The sequence below is a fragment of the Echinops telfairi genome, unplaced genomic scaffold, assembly GCF_000313985.2.
Source record: "Echinops telfairi isolate 266 unplaced genomic scaffold, ASM31398v2 ScPeMD7_5868;HRSCAF=6743_1, whole genome shotgun sequence".
Taxonomy (NCBI): domain Eukaryota; kingdom Metazoa; phylum Chordata; class Mammalia; order Afrosoricida; family Tenrecidae; genus Echinops; species Echinops telfairi.
Window position 1 is genome coordinate 810818 of NW_022109768.1, and position 11209 is coordinate 822026.

The 11209-nt window shown below is 42.9% G+C and overlaps 1 protein-coding gene across 1 annotated transcript in view; it reads left to right on the top strand.

Moving 5' to 3' along the window:
- CTSO (cathepsin O) overlaps window positions 1–11209 on the top strand; it is a 30509-nt gene that overhangs the window by 1218 nt on the left and 18082 nt on the right. Inside the window, exons 2-4 of the mRNA XM_004708776.2 lie at window positions 4651–4759; window positions 5774–5913; window positions 10778–10945. Coding sequence (XP_004708833.1) covers window positions 4651–4759; window positions 5774–5913; window positions 10778–10945 — 417 coding nt within the window. The remainder of the gene's footprint in view (window positions 1–4650; window positions 4760–5773; window positions 5914–10777; window positions 10946–11209) is intronic.

The window sequence follows — 11209 nt, forward strand, 5'->3', positions numbered from 1 at the left end:
AATGCTCCTCCTTGACTGACTGTCCCTCCTTATTTTTGGCCCCAAACAAGCTCTAACCTTTTATCTCCGCTTTCTTATTCTGCATCTCAGATGTAGCTCCTGAAACCAGAAGGGCTCAATCACTCCCTTGAGGGCAAAACTTCTGTCCTGTATTCTACTTCTGCCCTAAGCTTGTTGCATATTGTGTTAATCCAAAATAGAGGCATGTGAGACGAGATGGAGTAGAATAGTCTCACCTGTACTAATGTATGTATTCCTAAAATTAAAATTTTTTTAATCATTTATGCAGACCAGAGGTTCAAGGGAGACAGTGTTTGTGTGAGGTTTCTTGAGTGGAGTGGGTAATACCTCAGTTCTTGGCTTTGCACAAGAAAGAATTCACACCGAAGCCCATTTGTAATGCGAGTAAGTTTTATCAAGGAAGGGAGAAGTTCCAGGTCTTACAGTCTCAAATAGGGTACAGGCTATGTCAGGGAAGCGTGCCACTCACAACTGGACACGAGCAACCTCACGGAACAGTGCACCCACACCTGTGGAGCTGAGGCCAGGAGCGGGCGTTGACAGGGAGCGTGAGCGGCGTCCCAGTGAGTGAGTGCTTCCTGCCTTTCTTCTAGCCCACCCTCTGGCTGGGGAAGGGGTGCTTGACGGTATCTGTTGACCCTGTTAGCTGTGTTAAGCCTACAGGGTTATGTGCTGGGCCAGGCCTAGTTTGGACACCCAGGTGGACCTCCCACCTGACTTGGGGCCTGAATTTGAGTATGCCCAGTTAAGGGGTTCCCATAGGTGTATAATGCTCCCCTGATTTTCTAGGGAGCCTTCGCGGGCATGGGAGGGACAACCCCCTTCCCCTATTCTGGCTACCTCGCCTCTGTGTGGTACTTTGGTGGTACTGTGGTTGCATACTTAGCTGCTAATCAGAAGATTGGAGGGTCAAACCCACCAGCCAGCACACTTACCAGCCACTCCTTAGGAGTCAGATGCGGGTCTGCTTCTGTAAAGGTGCTGTGAAGTGGTGCTGTTGTACTCCATTTCCTTATGGTAACTATGAGTTGAAATCAGTTTGAGAGCAATGAGGTGACTTATATATATATATTTATAGTTTATAAATATGTGTCGATTAATGCCCACTGGGCATTATGTAATCGGGCTGCTAACTGCAAGGTAGGCAGTTGGAAACCACCAGCCGCTCCAGGAGAGCAAGAGGAGGCTTTCCACTTCAGTCCAGAGTTGCAGTCTTGGAAACCCACACGGGCGGTTCCACCCTGTCCTGGATGGTTGCTAGGAGTCGACATCGACTCAGTGGCTGTGAGCACCTGCTGTGAGATGGCGCATTTTGTGATTGAGACTTCAGGAGAATACCATATCATACTCCGGTCCTGTTTTCTCTTGTATCTTGAGCAGGCTTCCTCGATTACCAGGGAATGGCAACAAGCTGAGAGCGATTTGCTTTTCTGTTTAGTTTGCAATTCATGTCACCAGCAATTTTGTCCACATCTGATAATAGGTCCCTCATATGTTTCCTAATCTTGTCGTTTTCAAGGAAGATTTTGGTATCTTATAAGCGCTTGTAGGATTTCTTCTTTTTGTCCTCGAGGATTGCCATGATTGTCGAGTGGGACAGGCTTATATCATGAGCCAGTAGCATTCACTGGGTTTCACCTTCATGTTGTTTAATAACTTTGTGTTTCACTTCCCCACTGCTACTTACCCCCCTCCTCCCCTCCTGTTGCTGCCACCGTCCTGGTTTGGCTGTGTCTGGATGCCATGATAGTACTCCATGCAATGTTTTTTAAAGAGCCAAAGACATGTGACACGAGAGTTTGGGTGTTGTTGCCTATAAGTCTAAATACACACTACTAGAGGGTAAACATTTTAGATAGAACGTATAATATAATACATAAGTCAGTGGCATAGTGCAATAAAGGACAATGGCGGGCCATATCTGACCTCCTCTGGCTTCCCAATTGCCTTAAGGCAGGGGCCAGGCAAGCCTTCATGGTCATTCTGACACCAACTGTTCTTCCCCTATCGCTGTTCGTCAGTGCTGGGTTCAATAATTGTTTGCAATGGCCACAGAAATCACAGACAATATTCACATGTAAAGGGGTTATTAGGGAAGTTAGTAGGCTACCCCAAGTCAGGATCAGCAAATAATAAGGTATTAGTCTCCTCAGCCAGCACCCATGTCTATCTCGAGTTCTCAGCTTCTCAGCCACGTGAAAGCCACATTTCTCTCCCGTTTGTCAGTGACATGGTTTCTTGACCTTCGTCTCCCTTGGCCAGGAAGCCAGCCAGGTTGTCACTGTGTTGCACCGTTCCATCGCCTCAGGCCAGACAAAAAGAAGGTGCCACATAGTCTCAGTGCTGCTCCTTTGAGTCTCTTTGCCGCCATTTGTGATACATCTGGTCTTGGTGCTCTCTGCCACTTCAGACCAAGGTCTTGAACGTGCTCTTCCCATATCTTCAGGGCTTCTCTGTTGTCTAGTTCTGCTTCAAAGACTGCTCATCAAAGAGGGATCATCCCCCTCCACCCCGCCCTTTTATAGCCATGGGGGTTATAACAAAAACTGACCAACCCCTGGACTCTTAGTGTATACTTGCAATATTTACTTAGTCCCATCCAAGCATTTATTGGGAGTTATAGAGACTTGGGTATGAAAGCCATATTAAGAAATTTCACTCCAGCACACATAGACATTTATACCATAGGTTCTATATATAGCATATCATATACCTGGCAGCACAATTGCTCTATATATGAGATATAGGTGTTTTGTGCAGGAAGCTATTGTGTTTGATACAACACACTCTCCAACCAGGATTTCTGAACGCTATTATAACTTCATGAGAATATCCCTGGTGGTGTAGTGGTTCTGAGTTGATTTTGGATCCTCAAGGTTAGCAGTTTGAAACTAGAAGCCACTCCACTAGAGAAAGATAAGGCTTTCTACTCCCATAAAGTGTTACAGTCTTGGAAACTGGGACAGTTCCACTCTGCCCTACAGCGTTGCTGTGAGTTGGCATTAACTCCATGACAATGAGTTAGGTTTTTTAAATGATAACTTTAAAGGACCACGGATGTATAGGCGATAGACTGTTGCTTGAGTAGATGTTATACAGCATATAACTAGTTACATATTTGGAGTTCCTGGCAGGAAAGGTTAAGTGCTCAGGAAGAAAGGCCTGGTGACCTTGCAATAAGTCACAGCCTTGAATACCCTGAGACGCTGTGAAAACTGCACGTCAGGGGTGGCTTCTGGTTGCCTTGAACTTCACGAGGAGAACAGAGAATCAGCATAAACCCGGTGCTGATTCCTAGGAGGTGGATGGCTGACCTAGCTCCTTTCTCCAACATTTGTACCAATTTGACACCAGCCCTCATTCGCAAGCCTCTCTTCATTCCTCTGCTGGGTTTAATAACTGATTTTGATGGCCACACAGAACTCATAAACCATTTTCTTGATGGTGAGGTTTATTAGAGAGGTAGCGGTTTGGGTGCTGTGTACTACAGAGAACCTATAGGCTGTATTGGCAAAAGTAGCAAATAACGAGGCCTGAGTCTTTGGGTCCTGGTGTCTTATTTAAGGGCAGCAATCGGTCACATTGTTCTTGCAAACTGCCTAGGAGATGGTTCTGAGATGTATTTAGGACAGGCAGCTGGGAACACAGAAAAAGTGCCTGATAAGTTAGTACTGTCTTTTAGGGTCATAAACCACTGCCATTGAGCCCAGTCCTGCTCATCGCAACCTACAGTACCGAGTAGAACTGTTCCTCGGGATTTCAAAGACTGCAAATGTCTACAGGAGCAGACAGCCTCATCTTTCCCCCACTGAGTGTTTGGGGGTGTAAACCTTTTCATTAGCAGCCTAACACCTGTCCCAGAGGGCACCATTTATGGTCACGAATTTAGAAAGCAGTGAAAGGTTTTTGTTTTGTTTCATTCTACCTTATTCATTGTCATAAGTCCCCAAGGAATATTCCCTATGTGGGAAGTGCGATGGCACCTATGACCACTTTCCTACATGTTACCACTGTATTACTTATTGTTCAGTGAAGACTGAGCTTCTTGACTTGTAATGGGATCCTCCCAGGAATACTGGCAAAGGGGACAGCGGCCTCTATCTTCACTCCTTTAGAAACTTTCAGTGTTCAGGAAACCCCTAATGGTCACATACCCCTTGTTCTCTTTTGTGCCAGCCCAAGTGTGACTCATGTTTACTGATGCTCATCAGTACACCGAAGGACAGGTAGCAGGCTTCTTTCTCTCGGGGACAGAGACACAGTAATGGATCTAATAATTACCTATACTCATTTTTTATCAGTGATTCCACCGAAACATACGTATAAGTCTGCAGAAAATTCCACAGGTTTTTTTTCTTATGTACTGCTGCCATACAGACACATACCATTTTTAAACAAAATCATTTATATCACAAAGCATGTTCATTTATGCACGACTGGAAAATCATAGTGTTTTTCAGTTAGTGATCCTAATTAATGAACTATAGGTACATGCTTATCATACTCCAAAATTGAATTGTTTCCTTCAAATAACTTTTATCCAAGTTAATTACATACAAATAGCTTTGGAAAGTTAATATATTATCCATCAATGAGCTTTTTTCTTTTCCTTTCCTTTTCTTTTCCTAGGAAAGTTTCATTAGACATCGATGTTTGAATTCTGGATTTTCTAATGAAAGTTCTACTGCCTTCTATGGAATAAATCAATTTTCTTATTTGTTTCCTGAAGAGTTTAAAGGTATGGGATATTTGTACGAATTGATGAGTTTCCTGATTTTAGCCAGTTCATTTAACTTATATATATAATTGCTTTCATTGTAAATCTAATAAATTGAGTAAGAGGTAGCCATTATTAAATATTAATGAACTAAAAGTCAGGCACATGCCAAGTGCTGAGAGTTAAAACAATAGATTTATGATTAAATCAAAATAATAATGATGCGGTTGCCATTGGGAAGATTCTGGCTCAGGTCAGACATGAGCCACGTTTCAGGCTATAACTGTATTCCATAGTTTGTTTGTTTTTAATAGCTGAGATTTCCAGGCATTTTTCCTAGGAACCTTTGGACAGATTCCAGCTACCAATCTTTTGGTTTATAGCTAAGTGCTTAACTATTTTCACAACGTTAAAAAATGTAATTGTACCTATTTCATTTGACTATAAGGCACATTGTCTTTAATTTGTTGTCAGTTTTTGCTGCTCTCTCTGTTCAGGACACCCATGATTCCTTAGTTAATGATAAAATGGATGATGCTAGCTATATTCATTTTTATGATTGGTCTGGTTCTACCACACACATCATTTAATATGCCAACTCCAGCCCTGCGCTAGGAGTTTTTATCTTTTCTAGCTCTCAGCTGGATGGAGTTTCTAAAATGGAAAAAAACAAAACAAACCTAGACTGGCATATTTCTTCTTGAAAAGTTTATACAAAACGTTTCTTTGAAAATACCAAACCGCGTCTATGGCCATCAAGTTGATTCCAACTCATAGCATCCCAATAGGACAGAGTAGAACTGTTCCTCAGGGTTCCCGAGACTGTAAATCTTTATGGGGGGAGGCAGCCGGGTCTTTTTCCTGTAGAGCAGCGGATGGGGTTCAGTCCCTAAATTTGTAGTTAGCAGTTGCACAACTAACTCAGTGCAACCAGAGCTTCTGACCCCTTGAAGAGGTCCAACAAAAAGAATCCGGAGGATTTGACCCTACAATATAGGACTAGTTACTTTTTCATGTCATGTTTCTTTTATTCAGCCATTTATTTGAGAAGCCAATCTTCCAAGTATCCCCGATACTCAGCAGATGGACGAATTTCAATCCCCAACATATCCTTACCAGTAAGATTTGACTGGAGAGACAAGCATGTTGTAACACAAGTGAGGAACCAGCAGATGGTAAGTTTCAGATTCTCCTAAATACAAATCTTAGCATGGAAAGGTGTTGAGATCAAATTCATTCAAACGTATCATTGTGCCCCTCATTTCTCTAGATAAAATCAAGCCTTAGTCATTCAAAAAATCAGTGAAAGGAGAATCTCTATTGGCAGAAGGGCTGGATGTCAGAGCCCTGCCTCTTCTCCCTGAAGATCAGCCTTCATTGGTGTGTTCTCACACTAATACCATTGCCAAAAGCATGCTCACTCAAGGATGCTTCACTATAGCAGAATCCAGATTCCATGCCTTCTGTACATAGCAGATGGATGGCTAGACCAGGTAAACATGCCTACTACATGCCAAGTTGTTCAAAATGGAAACGGTCTTGGAATAGTAACATACAACTGGAAATGTGGCCCGATTTCTTGAGTTCTCATGCCTTACACATTATCTCCATCAGAACACCCTATCCCCAACCCAGCCTCCCATGAGAGCACACCTTTTTTTCTCCGATCTTAAAGGTGTGGTCAGTTTTGCTACATGGTGACGTGAGAGTATAACCCCAACTTACTGCCATCCAGTCGATTTTGATTCATGGTGACCCTGGAGGGCAGGTGAGAACACTCCCGTCTGAGTGCTTAAGACTTTAAATCGGTACAGGAATTGAAAGCCCCATCTTTCTCCTGTTAGTGACTAGTGGGGTCCAGCGGTAGCCTTGTGGCTAGCAGCTGAGGGGTGGCTCGCTGCACCACCACTGCCACCATCTGTACAGAACGGCCCAGTCAAGGGGTATGCAGCAAATGCAAGGAAGAGCAGCACTCAGAAACTTCATCACAGGGGAATTTAAAAATAGGGAATTAATTTGTAAAAACTATAGCACCGTTTCACAGCTATAACTGATTTTTAAATAGAGGAGCATCAACATTTTTATCAGAATTAAGTTCTGGTCTTAACCAAAGAAAGATTTTTTTTTTTTCTGGTTAAATAGAAGCAATGCTGGAAAATGTTACTAGAGTCTGTTAGGAGGAAGGCAGCCACATCCCGTACCACAGACATAGGATCACATTAGCTTCCTTGCCCTGTGCATGCATTCCTTGGCTTTTTAAGGTTTCATCACATGGGTGATGTTCTCAGAACTGCAGTCCAGCTATGCTCTGTGCCTAGTAGATGAGACTGGGCTCAAGAGGTTCTGGGGAATTTCGTCCCTCCTTGGAACTTTAGGTACCACATGCTCTGTTCTCACTAGGTGATGATGTCAAGTAGCAATGGGTTCTGGAGAAGGTAGTCCCTTTTGGGAACTTCAGTCCAAACAATAATGCTAGTTCTATTTAAAATAGATTAAAGGGTTCCTTAAGAGAGAATGTCTGACTAACACAACTTCTGTTCCATTCAGTTATACAAGGGAACCATTCTTGCTTCCGTCTCTGGTCCAGATCTCCACTCCTGCTCCTCTGCTTGGTCTCAGGGGAAGGAGAGTCAGGGATAGGAGGAGGGATTGAAATGTGCTGCTGCTGTAAAACTAAACCGCACAGCCCCCAGATCCACTCCTAGTGACCTCAGAGACAGAGTAGAACTGCTCCTTGGGGCTCACAGGCTGTGGGGGCAGAATTGACAGCAATGGGGTTTTACTAACCTGAATGTTGACATTGACTAATCTGAATGTTGACGTTGACTAACCTGAATGCCGAACCCACACAGCGGCGCCTGGGGTGGGGGGTGGGGGCTATGAATCTGCTTCCATAAAAATTACAGCCAATTTTTGAATGTTGATGGGGGTCTTTTTCTTTTTACGCATTATTTGTATTCTTGTCTTTATACTATTATTCTTTTATCCTTACCTCCTTAGTGTGATTGTGTTTTTCATTGTCTTCTGTTGGGTCTCCCAGCTGTGAAGAACAGGAGTGGATACATAATGATGACAACTGATACAAGGGGACAAGGGTGCAGGGAAATGGAAGGAGAGGGTATTTCTTGTGTAAATAATGAAGGTGGGAGGGGGAGGGTTCACTAGAACAGATTGTGATTGCGCAATTCATTTTAAAGGGGCTTTAACCATTTGGGAGTTGGGGGAGGATGCTCTAAAATTCATGTGGTAATGATTGTACAATTATCCTTGATATGATTGAAATATTGAACTATTGGATTGTATGCTATGTAAATCAGGTGCCAATAAGCCTGTGTGTAAGCTGCATCTGACATTCTCTGGCTACACAAGGGAGCTGGAAAATCCAACTACACCCTAGCACAAGGTAAATTCAGACGAGACAGAAGTCAGACAGGCCTCCACTTTTCAACCTTCTTTACCCTGTTTGGTCTCCAAGTGTCCCTCCGACAGCAATCAACTTCTCTGATGCATTTGATAAGTAATCCATTGCAATGCCACACTGAATCCAAAGTAATCAAAACTGTGGGGGTCTGTTCGGTTAGTTGCAAGAACGATGAGGCTTTCCAGTCCCATAAAGCACATAAGGGCAGTTCAATCCTGTGCTATATGGTTGCTATGAGTTGAATCGATTGGATGGCATTGAATTTGGTTTTCATTTGATTAGAGAGTTAAAGGTTACAAGTTACAGGTTACAAGTCAGGCTCCGAAACATTAAGGTTACAATTCTTATCTCCACAGTGCTTCTTCTTGGCCATGCCTTAGAAGGCATCCCTTTTTAGGGTCTTTTGCCTCTCAGCCATGTGTACGCTCAGCCTCTTCCCCTCTCAGACAAGTGTTACAAAACTCCTTCAGCACTGATAGCTGCCCAGTGGGTCTCCATTCTGAAGGCCGGCCTTCTGCCCAAAGAAACTTTACTCCTTCCTTGGGCCAGAAACCTATCATTCTGTTTCACCATCCACCCCTGTGCCTTTGCACTGTCCTTTGTCTCAGTGTTCCTCCTCTGCCACTTCCCAATGTGGGGATCTTAGATTCACTTCTCCTGGCTCCTCTTCCAGGGTGGTCATGAGCTACCCATTCCTGCTTCTGAAAAGCCTCACATATATCCAGTAGAATGAGAATACTGACCAATCCCTTTCTTAGAATTTTATACACCCAACCATTGGTGAGAGTTCAAACGAGTAGATAGAAGAGGCATATTAAGTAATTTTCACTTTACTGCACATGTTTTAAAAGGTTGTATTTGACATAAACCAGTGCAAGTATGAGCTATGAGGAGGTACACACCCCCAATCCCCCCCCCTCCCAAAAAAAACCCCAACCGAATTGTGCTGGGCAGAGCGGAGCTTTCATAGTAAGCATTTTTCTTGTTTGGCGAGCATTAAGCAACTCGCTCTGAGTTAGTGCATCCAGTGGTGTCGCCTGAGAAGGTTCTCTCTAGTCACCGTGAATTTTTTCATGACCGTAGTTGCTTTCAAACTTTGGTTTTGGTGATGGCCCATTTAAAAGAACAGCATGTGACTCTGAAATTCTGTTTCCTGCTTGGGGAAAATGCCACGGAAACTGTTGTGATGTTGAATACAGCTTCCAAGGACAGCACTATGGGAAAAAAGTCAAGTATACGAGTGGTTTTCTCATTTCAAAAAAGGTGAAATGTCGATTGATGGCAAACCTCATTCTGGATGTCCCTCATCTCCCAAAATGAGGAAAATGTTGACTTGCAGTGCATTTGAAGTTCATTCCACCAGGTCAGAAATCAAGATGTCTATTTAGAGTTTTTGAGAAGATAGCCCAACTCTGTGTGACCAAAAAAAGGCCTGATCTGTGGCATGAGGGGGAGTGGTTTTGCCACCATGCCAGTGCACCTGCTCACACACGCAGCCATCTCAGTGCCAGGTTTTGGCAAAAGACAGCATGCCTCTCTGGCCGGATGCCCCTTACTCACCTGACCTCGCTCTGTGTGACTTTCTTTGCTTCTGTAAATTAAGAGGGACATGAAAGGGCAGCGATTTGATGACACAGAAGAGGAAAAGGAAAATAACAAGGAGGTGCTGTCAGCCATCCAAACAGATGAATTTGAAAAATGTTTCTAAGAATGGAATCACAGATTTGACAAATGTATTACATATAATGGAGACTACTTTCAAGGTGATAAGGTTTTTTATAAAATATTTAAATACATAGCTTTGAAAAAAAAGTTGTTTCTTTTATACCCCCCTGGAGATCCATGATAACAATATTTTTAAATTACCCGAATATTTTAACAATTAAAAGAAACTTGGGTTTTCATTTATTTTGTTTTCAGTTTAAAAATCTAGATGGACATGTATGTTTTGTAAGCTTTCCGATTCTCTGAACTTTACTTGCTTTGATATACTTTCTGTATTAGACTGGGTTGTCTAGAGAAGCAAAACTAGTGACTCCTATGTGTGTGTATATCGAAAGAGATCTATCAAGAAAGGACTCACACAGTTGTAGAAGCGGGTAAGTGCAGGCCCATTCAAGTTCATGGATGTCAAATGCAAACTGAAGGCTTTGCCTGACTCCTGCAGCTGCAGGGACTGATGAACAGGAAGAAGGAATATGCAGCAGGAAGGAGCGCGGGCTGGTGGATACTGAGCTGAATGAATCTGAGCTTGCCAGGCTGCTGATAGCTCCTGGGAGTGGCAGGCAACATAGCAGGAGATCGGCAAAACAGATACAGGATCCACATCCAGTAGGAGAAGTGTTCTACCTTCCACACGCTGTCGATGTATACTGAGAGAAACCTCCTTCAATCGTATCAAGGCTGCGACCACATTAAAGAGGTTTCTTCTCCCTGTAACTGTTTGGCTGCTTCACAGAAGAGCCATCCCTGTGTTAGGTCCTATTATGGAAGAATCCTGATTCACATAGGTTGACATAACACCTAGTTATCACACTTTCTATTTCGCGATGTGGGTAGCTTTGATTTAAAAACTATAAATATAATACATATCACCTTCCTCTTATATTTTTAAACAGTGTGGGGGATGCTGGGCCTTCAGCGTAGTAGGTGCAGTGGAATCTGCATGTGCAATCAAAGGCGAGTCTTTGGAAACCCTGAGTGTACAGGAGGTCATTGACTGTTCCTATAATAATTATGGCTGCAGCGGAGGGTCCACACTCAATGCTCTGAACTGGTTAAAGAAGGTGAGTGATTTTTAACTGGAGTTGTTTTTTTTTTTGGAACTTGCTTAATTTAAACAACTTAGAAATTTAAATAAGCAAAGATCACATGAACTAATCAGACAACTTAAAAATGAATTTTTCCTAGATTGGTACGTCATCAAAAACTCTTAGGGTAAAAAAATCATAACTGAAATCCACTACAGTCTATGTTTATGGTTATTGCTTATCTTAGAAAAAAATACTTGCTGCAAGTAAGTGCCACCATGAGAACAAAGAAAAGTGAGA